This window comes from Protopterus annectens, chromosome 14.part0 (genome assembly GCF_019279795.1).
Source record: "Protopterus annectens isolate FY-2018-M chromosome 14.part0, PAN1.0, whole genome shotgun sequence".
NCBI lineage: Eukaryota > Metazoa > Chordata > Ceratodontiformes > Protopteridae > Protopterus > Protopterus annectens.
Window position 1 is genome coordinate 465349603 of NC_056748.1, and position 22675 is coordinate 465372277.

General features: G+C 36.6%; 1 protein-coding gene across 1 annotated transcript in view; it reads right to left on the reverse strand.

Annotated features, from left to right (window-relative positions):
- Window positions 1-22675, reverse strand: part of LOC122788682 (vomeronasal type-2 receptor 26-like) — a 152992-nt gene that overhangs the window by 84778 nt on the left and 45539 nt on the right. Inside the window, exon 5 of the mRNA XM_044055577.1 lies at window positions 9013-9304. Within this exon, the coding sequence (XP_043911512.1) occupies window positions 9013-9304 (292 nt within the window). The remainder of the gene's footprint in view (window positions 1-9012; window positions 9305-22675) is intronic.

The window sequence follows — 22675 nt, forward strand, 5'->3', positions numbered from 1 at the left end:
GTCACTAGTTTCTACTTTGTACACACCTGCAGATCAAGGTGATTGCTAGATATGCTGTGGATATGTTAAGATTGGTCTTGTATCTCAGTTCTGTAGATTTTGAGTTCTAGCATTTGTCAATATCTATTGGGGAACATGAGTCTTATTGATGATTATTAAATTTAAGGATGGCTACATTTTGGGATCTTGCCTGTCTCAACTGATTGTATTTTTGTAATACGTGGGCTGTTGGTGGGCATTTAGTAGTCTTGTATAGTATATCGTGGGCTATCTTTAGTAGCGCAAGAGTTAAATTTTATTACAGTTAAAACTATTTGATTTTTTTGTACTGCTGTGTACTGACAGTTACTATCTGTTACATTGGTACTTAGAGTATGTTTGTTCTACTTTGTGTAGTTGTGTTTTAAGAATATTTGTTAGTGTTGAGGATTCATGCAACAGGCTTGGGAGTATTGTAACATGTGTAGCATATAACTGGGCTTGTAATGTCAGCTAAGGTTTTGATATATAGCGCATACGTAGTTTTTAGTTTGTTTTTGCTGTTACATAGTCAGTGTGCTTGTTGGATCTCACACTGTTATTGACTATAACTCCTAATAGTTTGGTATGACTGACCTGCTCGAAAATCATATTGGGCATATTGTTTAATGAGTTAATTCTAAATTATAAGATTGGTCTATTATAATAGTCTGTTTGAAGCAGTATTTTACTTTTTTTTGGAATTTAGTATTAATTGTAAGACTAATACCCACCTTTCTAGTTTAAGTTGTTTTAGGTTTTTATTGACAAATTAAGCACTTTTGTTGCTGTATAAAAATACTTCATCAGACTAAAAAACATTATATCACGTGATACTGAAATATTACAAATAAAATTCAAACCAATCAATCATATGTACCCTAAGGTTTTAATGCAACACCCCTCTTCTATTTAAATATCTTTTAAAAATTTCCATATTGATATGTTAAGTAGAATGATTCATGGATTTGTATTTTAGGCAAACTATTGTGACTGTTTTGAAAGAGGAGTAAGTGTGATGACATTGATTTTGTTCTTTAAGTTAGACAGCTTTGGAAATGGCTTATGTCCCTTTTACTCATGTCAGTAGAGATCAGTCCACTACGTAGCAGATTGTGTGATATGGTGTTCAGTGCTTTGGTTTCTATGTAAGTTTATTGTATTTAGAAAACCCGTGTTGAAGTGGAGATGGAATTTTTTTTTTTGTAGTTAGATGTGCTTTAAGATTTGTTTGTGAGTACATTTTTCTATTATTTTACAAAGGTGGAAATACAAAAGCAAAGGCTCTGAAGCTTGATATGTATTCTATCAGAATGTTTCTGCATATTTGGAACACGTCGCTCTGATACTGATCTGTTTACACAAATGATTACTGGATAAGTGATGACTTCAGCAGCAATTTATAAATACTCTGAGGAAATGTGAACTACAGCTATGGTATGAGGTTTTAAATTCTTTAATTTTTTTTTATTTCATTTATTTATACTGGCTGAAAAATTAATGTTCCATATTGATTACGTAGTTAGGTGGCACAATTATAAAGGAGTTGTTCAGGTTGCCAGCAATGTTAAAATCAGTTTATTTAGTATATATATTTGTTTCTGTGTGTGTGTGTGTGTGTGTGTGTGTGTGTGTGTGTGTGTGTGTGTGTGTGTGTGTGTGTGTGTGTGTGTGTCTGTGTGTGTGTGTGTCTGTGTGTGTGTGTGTGTGTGTGTGTCTGTGTGTGTGTGTGTGTGTGTGTGTGTGTGTGTTGATAAACTTTCAGTATTGTTCGGGACCAGGGCACTTACATATTATCACAACCACATTACCAAGCTGTTTTCCTGCCGAAATATGTAGTGAAACTGTCTTGGGAAGTGTGTGTCACTGAATTGTCATTGTGTGTGACTGAATTAATTCATTTGTTTAAACGTCCAGGAGCATACTATTACATTAAACTGCAAATCTTAATGTATTGCTCGTGACATTTACAACCGAAAATGACACGTGTTTGAGTTGTTAGGAAGGAGTCTGAAATCCAAGACCTGTCAGCATTTCAGTCACTCATCGTCTCAATTACATATTGTATAGTGTATGTAAAGGTAGCTGCTTGAATTACTGGGCAGAAACATTTGTGCAAGTGCAGCAAACACTGAGTGATTTGCTATTTTACAGCTTTTTTCTTTCAGCGTTTGAACTATGCATAAATGTTTTGAAGCAGAGTGCATTATCATGTATGTACGGTATTCTGTCCAAATTGAATTGACAATCTGAATGAAGCCTGAAAATGAAAATGCATGCAACAGCAGATGGAGACATTTCTACTTGAATGCATTTTGCATATATTGTACACCGTAAAGCATTTGGATTAGCTGGTGGCTGTCAATGTACTATGCAATCTTGGTTTTATTAGTTCTTTGACTAGAAAGCTTACTTGAGCACAAGTATTCCTTCGACAGTCATGTATGTAATGTCACGTTAAGATATCAGTCTAAAGTAACAGTCGTTGCTTTGCTTTCCACAATTTGTTTCATTTCTTCATCTGCTTTTTGGTACTTACTGACACTTCAGTGACACATACCACTTCCCATGAGACATTGATAACATTTTTTGGCAGGATAATGGCTTGAAACTGAGCTGCTTCTCCTGTTCAGAATCTGATTGCGATAATATGTAAGTACTGGGACCAGTTATGTCTTTTGATTGTAGAGGGGCTTTTTCACTTGGTTTCCAAGGAGTCTGTAGGTTTAAGGGTTTGAGTGTTTTTTTTTTCTGCTGTTTTCCATTGTTTCCATGCTGTCCCTTTTGATCATGAGTTATTTAGTTTCTGAAATCATCCAGGATGCTGGATTAGCTTTAACTTTGTATTTTATTAATAGAGTCAGTAATTAAGAACTGTTGGATATGTGTGATTGAAGACATTCACAGCACCATTTTATTCCTAAGAATAAGGTCCATTTGTATTGTTTCGAAGATTGATAAATGTCTTTTGAAAAACAAAAACCTGCATATCCAGTTGTAAATGACACTTTTACGTATGTCAGCTGGAAACAAAATATGTGGGACAATGGTAATTTAGGGTATTTGGCAGTGTTGCTGATGAGTATATATTTTGCTTGTTTAGCTAACACAGACCCTAGTATACTTTCTTTGCCTATTATTTTGTTTATTTGAATTGGTTCATTTATTGATTGTATAAAACCATACAGGTTAATGTTTGGTAGCCTGTGTGATGTGGATATCCCACCACTGCCAACCAATATATGATGCGGATATCCCAACACTGCTGACCAAAAATGTGGCAACCCACCACTGGACCAGTAATCAAGGAACCTCTATCCTCACCACTGGCACCGGTGAGGTAGGTACACTGGGAGGATAACAGGTACACACGCAGTATTACCAGATGCAGCTCTCTGCATCAAGTGCAATTTCCCTTAAGAGCACACAGAGACCACAATCCATCTGGAGCCAGGTTCTCCCTCTTCTCCAGATACTCAGTAAGACTCCCCAATGGTATAGCTTTAGAGTTGAGATCTCAGCTGAGTGTCCAAGCCAAGGCATCCAGCACCCTCTCTGTCCAACCAGTGCTCCGTGTCCCTGCTCAAGTAGCTGACACACACACACTATTTTGATATTTGATTTACACACACACACACACACACACACACACACACACACACACACACACACACACACACACACACACACACACACACACACACACACTCACACACACACACACCTGGGAAAGGCTAGCACAGGTTTACTAACTATGCCCCCTTCTGCTTAGACTACAAGGAAGTTATGACTGCCACAAGACACTCCAGCCAGCTAGCATAAGAATCTTCCAATGGTACCCAATATGCTGAGTGAAATTAATATTAATACAAATGGTAATTTGACCAAGAGCAAGGCTGTTTGGAGTGGCCCACGTATGTCAACAAATAAATATGCAAGTACTCTCAAATCTTAAGTATCTCTACAAACATCAGCCACAATGAAAGGTTTAAATATATTTTATAATAAATAATGAAAGAATAAGACAATACTAAGTATCAATTCACAGTGACATCAGAGCTCAAAGCCACAGGAAATATTTAAAATAACATTTCGGGACAAGCTCAGAAAAATAGAGAAGAATTATCTAAACTAACATTCACTATTCCCTACTTACTTGACAGAGCAAGGCAGATGATGTGATGAATGGTCCTTCTTGTTGTTGTCAGGCCCAATACAGAATACAGAATGCTCTGTCTCACTAAGAGACGTCTCAAAATAATATCTAAAATATTACTTCTGGGATAGCTTATAGAATGAAATCACTTCTGGTCATCTGACTTCTAGTTCCCATGCAAAACCTCCATTGCTGGAAGCTGGCAGGACTTAGCACCTATCTGTCAAAATACACACACAGGGTTTTTGCTCAGATCTTTGGCAGGTGCTGGAAGTCATAAGACAACTGCATACCTCCATGCTTAAAGAGTAGTAATTAGTTCACCGCAAAGACAATACAGAAAGCTTCCTAGTATAGACTTTGTGTCTCTGGCTGCATTGAAACTTGTGAGATAGCATCTTTATGGCCTAGTCTATAAAATTATTTAATTTTAGATATTTTTCTAAAGTTTGCTGGACTGAGGTTAACCCTCCAGTTTCCTCTTTTAAAACATATACATTTAAACAGTTATAATAGTGCATGCACATTTCTGTTCCCTATTTTGTAGGGCATGCTGTGGATACATTTCAAACATAAGCACTTTACAAATACCTTTTCAAAAGAATGTCTATACACATCAGTTTGATATACACATGACATACAGTTCTAATACATTTGTAACACCAGCATCTTGTATGAAATATAGTTCTAATACATTTGTAACACAAGCATCTTGTATAAGTCAGTTTGATATTCGCAAATGACATATAATTATTTACAAAATTCCAGCTAGCTGCACTGGCAGTACCTTCTTTCTTCACAGGCTGTACTGAAATTGTTGTTGGGAATGGATGTAAAGTCAGTTGACATTAACATCCATTATTATTATGCCTTACCTTGTATGTACTGTTATCCATAACAGTATATATTCTAATGTGTTTATGTTTTGTTCAGGTGGATTGTGAGGAATGTAAAATGCAACTATAAAGAGTTGAGTAAAATTAATTGAAAAGTTTGATGGAATTAATTCTGCATGTTGTATGTGTGAGGATATCAGGTGTATATGCATATTTGTGAAATACTTGGGTCCCATATCACTTTTGTTTCACCTTCCCATTTTGGATATACCTCTATATGACACATATCTCTGTTTATAGCTGAGAAGCTCTAGGGACTGTTTCTGAATTTGGTTAAGCTTTCCTTTTTGGTGAATTGTTCTGGTGGCTGCTATGCTTACTGATGGATAGCAGGCATCATTTTACAGGAAGAAATGAACATATTACCCACCAGGTTATATACCACTGATAGCTGTGCCATCTGTTACATTGCAGGGCTATGTCTTGTACATGGTTTCTATGGCTGGTTATTGTTTGTCTTTTGTGAGTGTTTGCCTGTACGTCCATATATCTCTATTTTCAGTTATAGATGCTTCACCAAAAACTGGATATCCTACACATAGGAGGGCACGAAGTGACTTTTCAAGTAACTTACTAGTCTGAAGGAATGCAGATCCACAGCATATGATTATCAGGAGGTAACCTATGATCAGGAGTAGGTATGTTTGATTTTTGGTGGAAGATGAATTCTGGACTAAGTAAGATCTTTGCTGGGATGGTGGTTACCTCACCTGCAGGAGGTGACAATGTCCATCTAGAGGACCAGAGTGGTGTTGGGGCATGGCCACAGTCCCTTGTAAGTATGGCATGCTACATCTAGACACCTTTCAGAGATGTGACCGCCACTGTTGCACCTCATACATCTTACTGCCATGCCTCTGTAAAGCCACTAACTGTCACTCTTTCCTATTCACATGTCATTTTGTTTTAGTCACTCAGGTGTTGATATTATGCCTGTCAAGGTGGCATCCATCAGTTGTGATATCGAACACTGCTGAGTACTTTAGAAACAATAACTATACAACTTACCTGTGTCTACATGTAGAGCATCCATATGCACATAAAATTGTCATATTCAAAATGTAACAGATGTTGTGCATAAGAGTAATTGTGGTGGTGTAGGACCATTTAATTTAAGCAGCATGTACTTTTCATATTTGAGAATAATGCATATTGCATGGACCATACTTGAAAATATCCCTTCGTCATGTGATTGTTCTGGCCCTTTGTTTGCTTTCCTCATCCTTTCCTCAGCATGTGTTTGTTCTCCCTCCCATTTGTATCACTTAATAACCCTCCCACGTGTATCATTGCTACCTATGTCTGTCTTGTTTTTTCTGTCTGCTTTGTACTGCCTTTCTCACCCATGTTTCTCTGTAACTATGTAGCTTATTTTTCCAGTGACAATATTTTCTTGCCCATAAAGAGAGAACATGGCCTTAATCCACCAAAACAAAAATACCCTCCCTTTCTGACTTGTTCTTCTTTCAGCTTTTCCCGGTTAGGGGTCACCACAGCAGATCACCTGTCTGCTCATGATTGGCAGTAGAGTTTTTATGGTGTCGAATTGCCAGCCTGACACCCAACCTTCCACAGAAGGCACACAGACACACGCACTCACGCCTAGGGCCAATTTAGAGTGTCCAATCCACCTACAGCATGTCTTTGGGATGTGGGAGGAAACCAGAGGACCTGGAGGAAACCCACATGACCACAGGGAGGACATGCAGACTACGTACAGAAGGCACCCCAGCCGAGAATCAAACCAGAGAACCTCTTGCTGTGAGGCAACAATGCTAAGTGCTGCACCGCCACGGCTGCCCTTTCTTTAACTGTCTTATTCCACATTCCTAATGTTTGTATTCTTGACTGCTCTCCCTGCTTCCATTTCTTATTTTCTGCTTTCTTATTCCCTGGTTTTCCAACTATCTGTATCGCCTCTAGTGGGATTCCCACAGTTCAGTCCTTGAGTCACTTCTCTTTGGCAATACCTTCTGAGAGGTCAAAGGTAATGTTAAGGGACTGTGGCAAACCTTGCTTTCAAATGCCCAGATTTTTGTCTCATGTTTTTGATCCATTTCTCATAAAATTGTTCTTGCAAATCAATGGCAAATCACTGAGCAATGAAGTCAAAAAATAATGGCAGACATTTGATTTTCAGACTTAATAGCCTTCAGAAAATGCACCCTAATGCAAAACATGTTATTCTATTGACTTTCTAAGTTTGGATGAGCAATATTTAAAAGTGTCCCTATTTTTGGACCTTTGTCCCCCATTATTTGTGGCTTTGTCCAGATTTCTTGCTCTAAAAGATTGAGAGGTATGGTGGCTAACAATGTTTTCAGGTGACTGCAAACTTGGTGCCATCATAAACCCCCCAGAGGGAAGCATGATCCTACAAGATGGCATGCCCAAAACAAATAGTTGGTGATGAAACCACAAACTGAAACTATATGACAAGAGATGTATAATTGCATCCTTTAGTAAGCATGACTCCCTTTTTAACAGTCTTATTGGCAATATCCCTTCTGAAAATTGACCCCATAGGCAGGGAACTAGGAACTTAAGTTGACAATGAAGTGTCCTTTGATCACCACATATCCGCTCTTGTAAGGAAGTCCTTTATCACTGAGCAGCTTATATCAAAGGGTATGGTGTCCATAGCCAGGGAAATAACTGTTCCTGTATGCCCCACATTCATTAAGCCTTTCACTGATTATAATGCCCCTTTCAATATGCACCTGTCCCAACAATTGTCACAGCTGAAATGACTACAACACTTCCTCACATCACATACCTAAATCATAAAAACTATGCAGACCATATCAAAGCTTTTTCTTGGTATCAAACACAGTACTGAGAGATGGCATCTGCCTCATGTATAGAGCATCTGCAGACCCTGTTCTGTCAGACCTGTTGCATATTTAGAAGCCCAGTGGTATCAGAAACACCCACTCGAGAGACACCAATCTCTTTTGCAAGATAAACAGAACATACTGGTGGGATAGGTATGTATCACACAGAATACCCTTTCTTTGGAACCTGCTCCCTCTGCAGGTAAAGCAGAGTACTTTTCTTACTTTTACTCTCTGTTTGAATGTAAATGGGATGAATGGATAGGCAACCACAAATTCAACCCTGGTATAGCACCAATGGCCCTCGTGAGTCGAAGAAGCATGTAAATACCAACATTACCTGTGCAATCCATCTTTGGCAATTCATATTGCAAAATATAAGGGATGATAATTATCTTGAGAATGCAGGCCTAGGCTTCTTAAGATCTTCACAGATCAATACATAGTACCTATGAACCTATGACTAAACTACTGAGATGGTTTGTAATGGATTATCCTAAATACTGATTCTCACTTTGGTTCTTAGTTTCGTTGACTTGGAAAACTCCCTGTTTTGTACTTCTCTGACCATTTAGTTATTCAGAGAAGTTTAAAGGCTGCAAAAGTGTTTCTTTCCTGGAGGGTGACATCTACAATATTCTACAGATGTCTTGGAATTTGGCCCAAACCTATGGTAGTCAGTCATCCAGTATGTCTTTGGTAGGGGGTAGAAAATGGAGTACCCAGAGAAATGTTTAGCACACATAGGGAGAACATGAACATTTTACACAGACAACATGCATTACATCTAATGGAATGGTTTGACTAAAACATGAGATTACAATATTTTACCAAAACAGTGAGAGCATCATATTGTATCAGGTCCAGGTGAAAATGAGACAATAGAAGAAAGGTTTGCAGACAGTAGTGAAAGGGTTAAATCTTAAAGAAAATGTATCTGTGTTGCCTGCACAGATAGTTGTCAAAGTCTAAAAGGCTGATAGGCTGGGACATTCTGTTTCCCTACTCTTACTGAATATACTACTGAATTTCTTTAAACTATGTATTTTTTTCCAAACATGTCTTTACAGTCATCTGTGAAAATTTTGTCTTATCACTGAATTCTTACCTGTGGAAAATGGTACACTCCCAGTATCCTAGCCACAGTGATAGACACTGATGACATCAAATCTCCGATAATACCAGTAAGTTGAGGAATTGATCGACAAGAAAAATTTGGAACTGCATTCGTTTTCCCAGATAAGAGTGCCAGGGTACTATGGAAAGCTCTTGTGTCTGAATTGCATGAGTCATATATTTCAAAACCCATTGTAATATTTGGCAATATATGAGGATTTTGGTTAATTTCCCCAGTTGCAAACACCATGCACAACATATCTCTGTAAACTCGTATGTGAAATCTGTAAAATAATATGTAAGAGTGTTAAAAATATTTTCCTTGAAGAGAAAAAAACATGTATTGTTTCATAGAAAAGAAGCACTGCCTTTCCCCTTTGTTTTCAACTTCAGAAAAAGAAAGTCACATTTGTAAAACATGGTGCTTGAATTTCTATAATGTGACCACTTGCTTTTCTGAAAAGAAAATGGATGCATTTCCTTTACATGAACATGATCTGGCCCTCATGACCCCAGACTACATGAAAGTTAGTAAAAAAGTCCTGAATCATTTATTCATTTATTTTTTGACTAATTACTTTCACTGATTTGTTTTTCTTGGATATTTATTTATGTATTTCCCTTTGTTCACAGGGAAAGACCAACTGGGCACTGTTTATTTTCAGTAGAGGCTCAGGGAGAAAAGATCAGCTGGTGGTTATATTACATATAATTAGTGACCACGTTGGTACAACAATACTTACATTACATACAGTGACAGAAGCTGGTACATGAGTATATATACATCAGGTTGTATTTACAGTAGTGAGATTATGCAGAAAGTAGTTTCTACATTTAATTACAAATTATAAATGCATTTGTGTAGAAATACTGATAGTTGACATTTATCATTTGACTTTGTACATTTTTAACTGAACCATTCCATATGATTTAAGTTAGAAATATATTAGGCAGTTCTAACAAGATGCACTTTAGGAAGAGTGTAAGAGTTAAAGAACGTGAGTTTAAGTAGTAGTATGGAAATATAGAAGGATGGATGGTGTGTAGCAAGAGTGGGAAGTAAAACATATAGAAAGTGTTAATGAAAGATAAGGAAGTCTGATTTACCTACCAGTAGCATGGTATTGAAGGAAAAGATTGCTTGCTTGACTGTGGGGTAGGGCTGATTGCAAGATGCATGTAATTTAAGGACAAGAATGTACAGAAAGAAGATGCAGATATATAACTTGAAATTGAAAAGTTACTGAGGGCTGTGTGGGGACATTTTGTGGTGGCAAGCAATGCAGGATATGAAATATTCCAAATTAAGAGGAAAGAGAGGAGGTAAGTAGGAGAGCAATATAAACTGTCCACATATAAGTCTCAGCCTGGCAATGAGCATGGACAGAAACACGCCTGGTTAAAATATCGTTTAAGCAGTGGTTTAAAGCTTGCAAGTTTGTTCATTTTATTTTTGCAGACACAAGATACAGGGTTTGATTCTTACATAAGGAAATTGGCTAGACTTGAAATGGCCCACAGGGGCAATTACCCTAGTACTAATCTATGATCCTATGATCCTATGGGATGGCATTCCAGAGCTTGCAGACATGGTGGGAGTATAGTGAGTCTCATGTTGCATTGTTTGATTTATATGTAATTAGTACAATTGTTTTGCCAGAACAGAGGTCCCCTGTAGGGGAGTAGGTCATAATGATATTTCTTAGTACCATGCATCTATCAGGGTAATGAATGAGTTTGTATGCAGCAAATAGTTGGGAGCATATTAAGCAATTATGCAGTTCAAAGCAATTTAGTTATTTTTAAGGCACAGCAAGTATGGGTCTTTTGAGCAAGGTTAGTGGCATACTTAACTATTTCATTATAACAGGAGGCAATTTTTTCTTTGTATGTTATTTAGGTTTGCTTGGATGGGGAAGCATATACTAGGGTTGGAAGTAGGAAGGTTGAATGTGTGTCTTTTTAATGGGTTGCCGTATATGTTGGGTCAAACATAAGATTGTCATTCGTTGTTATTCCCAGTAGCTTACTTTAAGTTACTGTTGAAATTATTATGTTATTTGCCAATGTTATGGTGAAAGATTGCTTTTGATTATGACAGTTTTTGGAGTAAAAAGCATTATTGTTTATTTAGTTTGTTTGTTTATTTATTCATTTATTTTTGAGGGGTATAAAAGACTTAATAAATAAATAAGATATTACAATAAAGTAATCTAGAAATCACATATCCTGTAATTTACTATCTGGTATCTCCTCTTCCTTGCTCAAAAACAACACCTTGAGATACTCAAACATTTCTTACACAGTGATGGCTTGGTGTAAAGGGCAGTACAAAACCAGATTTGATCTTGTCAACATAACTATTTTCATTGGTGGTTTTCACATGCCTTACCTATCAGATATTGGTATGAACAATTCATTCATCAAATATATCAGAGAATTGATGTAGGAACTGTTTATTGATAGACTTTCTAAACTGAGTCATCAATATTAATTTGACACCCACTGAGGCACTTATAGAAGTTGCACATCACAGAGTTTCTAATGGATATCCAACCCAACTCTTGAGGGCACTGTTGAATTTGTATCGTATTTTTTTATTAAGTAAAGATTTTTCATTTATACATGCACAAAAAAGGGGACTGAGCTGCCATTTTAAATGCATTGAGAGAATATTTGTATTAAGTTGAATTTTGTGGTTTTGAACAAAGGAGACAGTAAGGATGCTTTATGCTTAATAATGCTCTTAAAAAAGCAAATGTTTTAATCCATCAGTGGTACCAAATTTATCTGCTTATTTTAATGTATGTGAGAATGAAGTTAGGCAAATATTCAGATAACTATTTTTTTTAATTTAACTAAACATGAGAGAAAATAATTAAATAGTTTAAATACTAATAGGAATATCAAAGGTTTGAAAGCTGATATGAGGCATGCCATTCTTTTGAAGGATATTAATATTTGGATATAAGAGTTAGTAACTGTTTGTATAGAAAAAAATAATTTTATCCATGTAAGGTACAACTTTTAGTTGAAATATTGCATGTTAGTTTAAAGCATAATTTTACTGTATTTGAAGACAACTTCTATAGGCAGGAGTAGTGATGGGGGGCAACAATGTCCCCCAGCTATTCAGATTTATTCATGTCAGCTTAGGAAGAAACACATATTTATGGTTCTAATTTTATATAAAAACTTAAGGTATATAGACACTTCACTGATGATATTTCTATTGTGTGGTGTGGCTGACATGATGATTTAATGGATTTTATTAATTAATCATATTGATAATTTTAGTTTTATTTTAATTTACTATGAATTATGCTTTAAAATAATTTAAATATTTAGTTATTTCATTGTTAGAAAATTAGAAATTTGTCAAGGCATTACATCAAAGATATAGCTAGCACTAGATATCTGTGTTAAAAGAACATGCACATGTTATGATGAAATAAAAATATTTTAAAGAGCAAGCTATTAGAGCTATTATATTAACTGTGAAAGTGATGTTTTAATGGAAATAAGTACATTAAAGAAAAAAATTATGATGAAAGGTTATCCTGACAAAATGGTTGAACAAGAATGTAAAGCTATCATTAACAACATAGAGGTTAAATATAAACCATATGTAGTACATGGAACACCATAATTACTCTTTAAAACTGAAAAGAAGATAAACTTGTAAAGTACTTCTGCAGCACAAGGCCCAGACATAACAGCACTTTCAGATGTGTACAACAATTGTTACAAATTCCCTGTGCCCCGCTATAGTTGGAGCTCAAGCAAGGGACTTTCTTTCTTTCTCAACTGCCATTGAATATCTTGCCTTATATTTTCAGTCTGTCACTCTGTAACTTACTTAAATTATACCAATATTTAAAAAACTGTCTCTCACTTCCCTCCAGCTCTATTTACATGCTGTCTGTCCAACAGCATCGGGTTTGAAAAAAGTTTAAATACTTTGCTCTTTTTTCTGTAACTGGTAGTACATGGAATAGATAATGCATCATGCACTAAAATAATTATAATCAGAGCACTAACAAATAGAAGTTAAAGATAAAAATTTGGCAATAAAACTTATACAATTTCCTTATAGATGAATAAGATTAAGAAAATTATGTTTTAGAATTGGAAGCTACTGAAAGACTTCCCATCCTACATTTATATATGAGAAAGGTAGAACACTTAAAGAATTTTTAATAATGCAATTATTCAAAGAGGGTAATAAAGTAATGTGGTATGTGTAATTATTGTAGTTATTTATTTACAAGAGTAGTGTTTTTATATATATATATATATATATATATATATATATATATATATATAGTATATGCATTTTATATATATATATATATATATATATATATATATATATATATATATATATATATATATATATATATATATATATATATATATATATATATATATATATATATATATATATATATATATATATATATATATATATATATATATATATATATATATATATATATATATATATATATATATATATATATATATATATATATATATATATATATATATATATATATATATATATATATATATATATATATATATATATATACATACATACACATATAAAAAAAACTAAATCACTATCCAAAGACGGTAATACAAAACTTAATACAATTAAAAATACCTTCTGAAAAATGGAAGAACTATGGTCGGAATAAGAGAAATAAACAGCTTTAATAAGTGACCATTGAAGACATAACTAGAATTTGAGAGCTTTCGTTCATAAAATGTTTCACATCGAACTTCATCAGAAATATGAAACACAACTAAGCAACAGTATCACTAAGCTAATTAACATATTAATGACATCATCCATTAATGGATTACAGTCACCAAAAATAATGGACTTCCAGTAATGGATTACAGTCACCAAAAATAATAGAAACATTTTCAATCACAATGAATTTAAAAACAGAGCATCAAGTGCTGACTTTATTGTACTTGTCTAGAGCATTTTTGCAGTCACATTTTCTAATAGCTTGAAAATGTTCTTTGATCCTGTTGCTGAGCCTTCTAGTAGTTTTTCCCACATAAAAGGTGTCACAAGAAGAGGGCACTCCTAAGTAGACAAAGTTAGTAGAATTGCAATCAAACTTTTCTACAAAATGAAAAGTAAAATTAAGTGGTCTCAGTAGGAATGTATCCCCTTGAGCAATGTGTTGGCAACAAACACATCTTCCACAGGTATACATACATGGGGGCTTAACCTGGGCAACATATTTAGTGAAGGATTAGACTCAAAAAGGGACTTTAAAGAATGGATTTTTTTATATGAAAATGAAGGGCTAGTCCCTAAAGCTTTAACTAACTCTTGACTTCTTTTAATAATACCCCAGTTGTTGATAATAATGTTCCTGATACCTTTAGTGTATAAATAAATAGGAAGGGGAAATTGTGTGCATTCATTTGATAAATTGCCCTTAGCACTACTGAACCTGTAGTTAAGGGCAGGTAAGTGTTTGATGTACCTGCAAATCTGCCAGTTCCTTAAAACAGCTAAAAACCAGCTTACCAGGGTAATGTTTATCTGCAAACAGTTATATAAGATGGTGGCATTACTGCAAAAACAATATGTCGTCACTAATGATCCTACTCAGACAAATTGACCTTTAACTATATCTCTTTTCATAAAACTGGGGTGCTGGCTTGAGAAGTCAAGGTAATTGTTACAAAGACAATAAACAAGACATAAACTCATTGGTAGTGAGGTTGAAAGAAAAGGAAATGTCCAATAAATGTACTTTGTTTACCTTCCCTGACAGAGTAAAAGCTAGGAAATCAAGGCTTTCATTAAGTTTAACAAAATAAAGAATCTAGTTCATTGGGAGCCCCCAACCACATGAAAAAGATATTGTCAATCAATCATTTATATGTATACATGAACTGAAACCTTCCAAATGGGATAAAGTACTGACTTCCCATGCAGTAAGTACCAGTTTGGCATATGCTGGTGCCATCTTAGCTCCATTGCTACCCCTTGTAACTGCTGGTAAAAGGTGTTATTAAAGGAGAAAAAGTTGTTTTCCAAAACCAGTTTAATCTAGGATGTGTACACCTTAATATGTGGGAAGGAGTGTCTGTCCATCTTGCAAGGTAATCAGAAACAAAATCTAAGCCTCTTTGATGAGGAATGCTTGTGTACAAAACCTTTATATTCAAAGTGACCAAGGTGCAACCACTGGTTATGCTCCTTAGCAGTTTACACATGGGGTAGCCATCCTAGCTATGGTCTTGGGTCATGAATTGGTGTACTTGTTTTTCAGTGGGTTCTCTTGGAATGCTAACTGTTCAACTGGATTTTATATTGTCCAAGATCATCTTTTAAAAATATCTAATGTTTCTCTGTTAAAAAAATACTTGGTGAAAAATACCATTACAGTTTATTAAGGAGAGAAACTAGAAATGGGAAAACATATCAACACAGCTATGTGTGATAGAAGTTTCCGCATGTGTCTTTTTACAAAAAGTGAATAAAAAAGTGCTGTGGGTGGTGCTTGATGTGTATGATATGTTTCAGAAAAATTTACTACAATGGTGTGAAAATAAAGAAAAGGGTCTGCTTGCATTATATAAAGATAAGTGACTGAAAGTAGGGTGGTAAAGCTTAAAAGGCAGTTTAATTGAAAATGTTATATTTTATGGAGATAAAATCAATTAATTTGCATTTGAAGTGTGAGCAAGTACAGTTTGACAATTTGTGTGTGAGACGAGAAATGAGACTTTGGTAATGAAGCTGTGTTGTAGGTTACTGAAGATATTGTGTAGTATATGTCTTGTCAAATGAAGGATGGCATAAGGGAGGAGAATATGAGCATGAATGAGTATGTAGTGTTTGAGAGACAGAGTAAAAAGGGAGAAAGTAGAACCAGTGATTAAGAAAGCAGAGAAGTGGAAAGTGTCATAATGGTGAGGCTACCATATTGTATATATTTTATGGCCAGTACTAGACAGGGAGTTGTTTGAAGAGTTTAGTTCACAGGTTCATAGGCAAGTACTAGTCTAGCTTCCCTTGTGGGGTATTGTAAGCCTAGCCAGTTTCCTTCAAAGGTGCTAATCAAACATGTACCATGTGTATGTGAGGTAAACAACATAACCATTATGCTAAACCCCAACCCCAATGTATATCAGGGTGTGATAATTCTTTTGCAGTACATGTTTTCACCCTTTTTCAAAACATAAAGGAGATTTACACTTAAATAGGAACTGGGGCCATTTTTATCACCTAAATGTAAATTAGAGGTTGGTTATGAAACTCTGAAAGAGCAGAATGCTCCAGTCAGTACCAGAAATACCATCAGTTCAAGGAAAGGACTTTGATTATGTGCATCACAGGTGTTTATGGCAGAGGTTGTATAGGCTATAGATGCATAACAGTTTTATCACATGGGTTAACATCTTACATATAACTATACAGAAGAATGGCTGATTCATTTCCCTCTCTGAGCATGCCAAGGAACTAAGCTGCCCCTAAACCTACTATGGTACACAGCATATGTAGATAAGTTTATTAAGAAGAAGGTAGAGAATGTTAATATTGATTTATTCATTTATTATTAGGGATGGTGGAGTTGCGAAAAGTGGTAACATATGTAAAACGTTTTGGAGTTTTCTGTACAGGAGGAGTGAGTTATTAAGAATGAGAGGCAGAATAGTGAAGGCAGTTCTGTTGGAAATAACAGTTGAGCGTGTGATATTTAGTAGTATTCAAGCAGTGTACTATGTATGAGCCGGACACATGCTACTACCACAGACTTGCCACCATTGTTGTTGTCACTGCTGATAGGAACAATAGCAGGATATGCATTGTCATACTGGGAGAGTTTCACCCCTGTCCACCACAAGATCATGCTGTGTGGAATGTAACACATGGTAAACATCCTGTATGCAGTAGCAGGATCATACTGAAGGGCACCCCCAAACTCATCCAGGCAACGGAAATGAGCTTTCAGCAGGCCAAATACTTTGCCATTCGCAATCTGTCCTAGGACAGGGTGGTGTTGAAACACTCCTCAGCAGCTCTCCATGGATTATGGACTGGTGTCATTAACCGATGTTTAAGTGGATAGCCTGCATCACCCACAAAAGAAAGAAAGGGGGAGACACATAAGAAATGGGAGAGGTGTTACTAATAAGTAACACATTTTCTAAACTATAACTATAAACAGTACTGTGAGCAGAAAAAGTTTACACATACCAAAAAGGTGACCATGGGGTACCTGTCATGGAAGAAAAGGCAACAGAGTGAGCTTTTTTGCCTGATGTGAGAATCATGGGCATTGCCAGAATGCTGGACTGGCTCATTAGATATGTACCCCCACCATACCTCTCAACCTTTTACTACAAGAAATCTGGACAAAGCCTAAAGTAATGAGAGGAAAAAGGCTCCAAAAGAGGAACAGATTTTAAATATTACTCTCATAAACTTATAAAGTTGCTAGAGTAACAGGATTAGTGCTAGCATGCATTTCCTGAAGGCTATGAAGTCCGAAACTCAAATGTATGTCATTATTTACTGACTTCAATATTCAGTGATTTGCCGGAAACCACAAATTGTATGAGATATAGACCAAAAATATGAGGCAAAAATCCGGACATTCTGTGAAAATCTGGATGGTTGAGAGGTATGACCCCCCCCCATTCATCATACACTACTTTGAAGTTGATGGAATGGAACCCTTCCTTTTCTGATACTGCAACTCCCATGGTCCGGATGGGGCCCTAAAGGCAGCATGGGTGTAATCTCTTGTACCAAGTCCCTCAGTAAAGCATTCCATTCCATAGTAGCCACACATTCTGATTCATTTCTGAGGCAACACTGGCAGATAGATATATTGATCCATATGTGCCAAGAGTATGTTGAAGAACTGCTGAAGTATCTTTAAGGCATTAGCCTGTGAGATACGCAACATGTCTTTAGTTTGTCTCTCGAAGGTCCAGTTGCAATTATAGTTGGAGCTATACATACAGTTGTATTCACAGATACAGGAAGTCTATGCATCGCCCCATCCTCATCTGTGGGTCATACAATCTCATTAAAGCTCATACTATATCCCTATCCACTCCTGAATTTCTTGGCAATCATAGTTAAAATCTTTGTTTGTTTGCATCTTCTCAGCCTGTGGGTGCTGCTGGGACCCTGTAGCTTTGACAGGTCTGTATCACTTCAACAAAAATTCAGTTCAGCGAATGGCATTTTCAGTTCACTTGCATTGAACATGCTATTCATCAAACTGTTCATACTGATATCGTGATACAGTGAAGATCAGGAAATTTGCCCTTTCCTCACTGTCGTCTAATCTTTGAGTTGGTATATGTAATTAGTGGGTGGTGTGTGGGGAGCACCCCCCCCCCACAAGAGCGGATTTCGATGAACGGCATTGCCGATGAAATGTCATTCGCTGAGCTGTCATTTCGCTGAAGTGCTTTGACACAGCTTAGATAACTAGTTCAAAGTGGGAAATAGTCAAGGATGATTTCATTGGATGACAATTTTTTTTGATTGAGTGTGATATGTTCAAGTGTAGGTCCTGTTCCTATTGTAAATATATTCATATGGGGGACACTTTAAAATTAGGGACAGTACCTTTAGTATCCAAAGTAGATTTAATTGTGACTCAAAGAGTGATGTATTTAGCTAAACAACAAGCTTGTGAAACTTTTTATTTTGGAAAAACTGAAAGTAAATTTAAAGAATGCATTTAAGAACACCAGTATAACATTAGAAAGTTGAATTTACACAGCACTTTGGCTAAACATATTTCGCTCAGTCCTGAGCACCACTTTAAATACAAAATAATTGATCAAGTGATAGAAGGAGTAAGGGGTGGACCTTTGGCTTTGCGTTTAGAAAGAAACAAACTAATTTGGCAATTGAGGCTAAACACGTAGTTTTCCTGGGCTTAATGCTTATTGTTCTAGTTTTGCATATTGAAACTTAAAGCTCTGGAAAGATGAAAATGTATACATACTCACACACTCATACACACACACACACACACATATATATATATATATATATATATATATATATATATATATATATATATATATATATTTCTTTATAATTGCTATGAAGTGTTTTTTATATGATTCTTTGATGGATTTATATAGCTGAATAGATAAATATTTTAACTTTTAACTTTTCATTTGAGAAATGGTTGGTTGTTATGGTGACGTCATTTAAAAGTGGTCACATGGAATTTTTGGGTGGGATATTTAAATTTCTTCTCTCTAATTTTTGATTTTTTAGTCTGATGACATTCATGTTTTTTGTTTGCACAAAAGCACTTATGAAATATTGAAAGTTAAAATTGGTTTGTGATGTTTTTTGGTCCTTTTGCCTGCATGGTAATGCTGTTTTGTTTTGTTTATTGTTTTTTTAACTTTCCAAGTTTGAGGAATATGAGTAAGCTAATAATAGCTGCAGCTGTTGTGAAACAGCCAATGTTAGTGGCTGTCAACAGAACCAATGCTCTCAACACCATGTCTCACTGCTGTCTTTGGTATTGCAGAAAGTATTATTAGCACCTAATAGATCAACAGATAGGGGACTGTTACTATGTGGACAGAGAGAACATACAAAACCTAATCAACCAATGTCAAGCAGAATTAAGGTGGCATGGATTGCCCAATCCAGTGGACACAGAGGTATGCACTGTGTTAACCATTTTTATTAAGGGCAACCAAGTGACCTAAAGGGGAAATATTTTAGAAGATAGACTTGCATATCCTGCACCAGTATCTTGTCATCATGCTGCAGTATGTGGAGGAGCATATCTGGTACCAAAGGACTGCAGAAGACAGAACAACCACTATGCAGGCATTTTACAGAAGAGACCAGTTTCCTGAGGTCCTGAAATCCATAGATTGCACATAGGTTGCAATCAAAGCCCTACCTGGTTCACAGGGAGTGAGATACAGCAATATGAAGGCTTCTTTTCTCTCAACAGCCAGAATTCCTGTAATGTTCAGGGAATATAATATAATATAATATAATATAATATAATATAATATAATATAATATAATATACACATCATGCAACACTCAGGCAGTTCCCATGATTCACATATGACAAATGTCCAGCATATACCAGTGGTTGATGTCGGGTAAGTGACTTCCAACAGGGTCATCTAGCTAGAAGATGAACAGAGATGCAGTATACACAGGGCAATATACACATAAACCAGACAAGCAGAAATCAGACAACATACAATGGTGTTGCAAGATATGGGATAATGACCACAAGCCACAGCCCTCAGACCATGGCAGAGATGTTGTACATCAGATCCCATGCAGAAATATGTGATGTCATGAAGCACATACTAGACATATTTTTGTCTTGACACATCAGAGAGGGTACTGCAGTACACACCAGATACAAGCAGCACAATGTTTGTGTTGATTGCCATTCTGCATAATATGGCACTGGAGAAACAGCTATAGAAGCAAGGAAATATTCCAGAGAGGTATATCATGGTAGTAGCTCCAGCAGTGAAAGAGCAGGGTCTGGGGATAACGCAGTAATGGTACACCATGTTAGGTGAAGGTTGATGCAGTACATTAAGGCACTAATAAATACGTGACATGTTGTCCACAATTTTGGGCCATGAAAAAAACAATGCAGACTAAAATGACTCATGCAGTATCACTTTCAACCTATACAAGGCATGCATGGACTGTCCATGTTATGCATTAGAAATAACCATATCCTCACAGGTTTGAGAGTGAGCAGGACACCATCATGTTCACTTACACAGGTGAATGGTGGATACAGTAACAGCTGACAGCATGAAAATAATATGGGTTTGGGGCATGAGAGCTGAAATTTGGTGGCTACATCCTTTGCTAGTAGCCTTTAAGGAATCAGAGATCACACCCTCCAGTGATTGGATTTGTAAAGGTTGGGAACTCATGGAAATCCAGGCAGGGCTCCTGGTTATAGGAGAGCCACTATGCATTGGTGATGATGTGCAGTCAACCTGTACCTCCACTAGGGTCTGTGATGTTAATGTTGTCAGTGAGTACCCCACAGCAGTCACTGCAGACAGTACTTTTGTGTTACTAGGCTATGCCATCTGCACTTGACATCATTGTCAACCACAGGAGACCTATTGACATCAGGCATATGCTGTCCTGCTGTGTTGTGCATCCACCAGTATAGCCTGTGATAGCATGAGCACATGATACTTTTGGCTGCACTCACACGTGTCTATATATCCCATGACATACATAGTGATATACAATAGTACATGTGTATAAAGTATGGAGACAAACATCTTAACATATAATTTCCTGCAGCTGCAACCCAGAATTGCCTAAAAGAATAGGTATACAGAAGGTGAATCGTTTCTGTCACACATCCAGTGCACTACACCATATGAACTTATAGTGAGTAGTACTAAACCAATGTGTCATCCCTACTGACACTCAGATCACTGCTAGACAAGCTCCACCATCCAAGCCACCCATTGGGTATGAGGCCCCCCACCACACAAGGTCAGCAGGAACTTCTCTGTTTCTGTGAGTCTTTCTGTGTTGCTGGTCACCCCATGTGATGGATATGTCCTTGTCAATGTCCCATGTATTGTCTTTTGCATCCTAGCTGTTAGGCTTCACTGCCACTGTTGCACAGACCTATTATGGCTGTCTGCAGCATTCACATCTTGCACTAGTCCCTATCGCATTTTGTTCTGATACATCTTATTCATGGTAACTTTGTCCAGGAAGCACATCATGTATCTGAAGCGTCTTCTGTCTCTTGGTTGGTGGTCTTTCCAGCAACTGCATCTCTTGGGGTACCAGTGGTAAACATTGTACATCTATGGGTTAGGCATGTCAATAAACTGGTATGTTAGTCAGTTTGTGATCATAAACCACCTCTGGTTTCTGGTTTCTCTTCTCTCCCAATCTCCAGCAGGTTAGCAGACTTCCTAACTACTGTGCATAATCCCCCCCCCCATGTACACCTTGCTGCTATGGACATGAGTTTCCTAAACCTCTTCCTATGTAGTCTGACCCTATGTAGTGGTATACACACCCTGTTATACCTTACCCTCCCTGTAGTATGTTACCATATTTCTGTGTGCAGAGGTCTTCATATCCATTGTGTTCTGTCCTTCCCTAGGTGCCTGATACATAGAGCCTGCTTCATCATCCTCATGACAGATAGACATAGCCATACAATGCCACTATGCTGTGATCCCATTCACACATAGGATGGGTGCTGATTACATTGCTGGGGTTACATTACCATGCAGTTTTTTCTGCTTCTGCTATTTTCATATCCACTTCCAGAGAATTACTATAATAAGTCATGATTTATATCATTCTAGTAAAGACCTTGTAACTTGGCAGTTATCAAAAAGAGAGAATGTAGGGCAACTAACTCGCAACTGCATCTTGAATGAAACATCTTACTGAGCATAGCTCAGCACAGCTCTTGGAAAGCATGGTGCCAATGCACATGTGCACACATCTATGTGGCCCATCTACCCATGTCACTACACTGTGAAGGTTTAGTAGCACCCCACTGCTGTGCTACACTGTATTTCATGTGATGCCAAAGCATTGTCTGTGCTTAGGGGGCTACTATTTTGCTCCTTGAATGAAG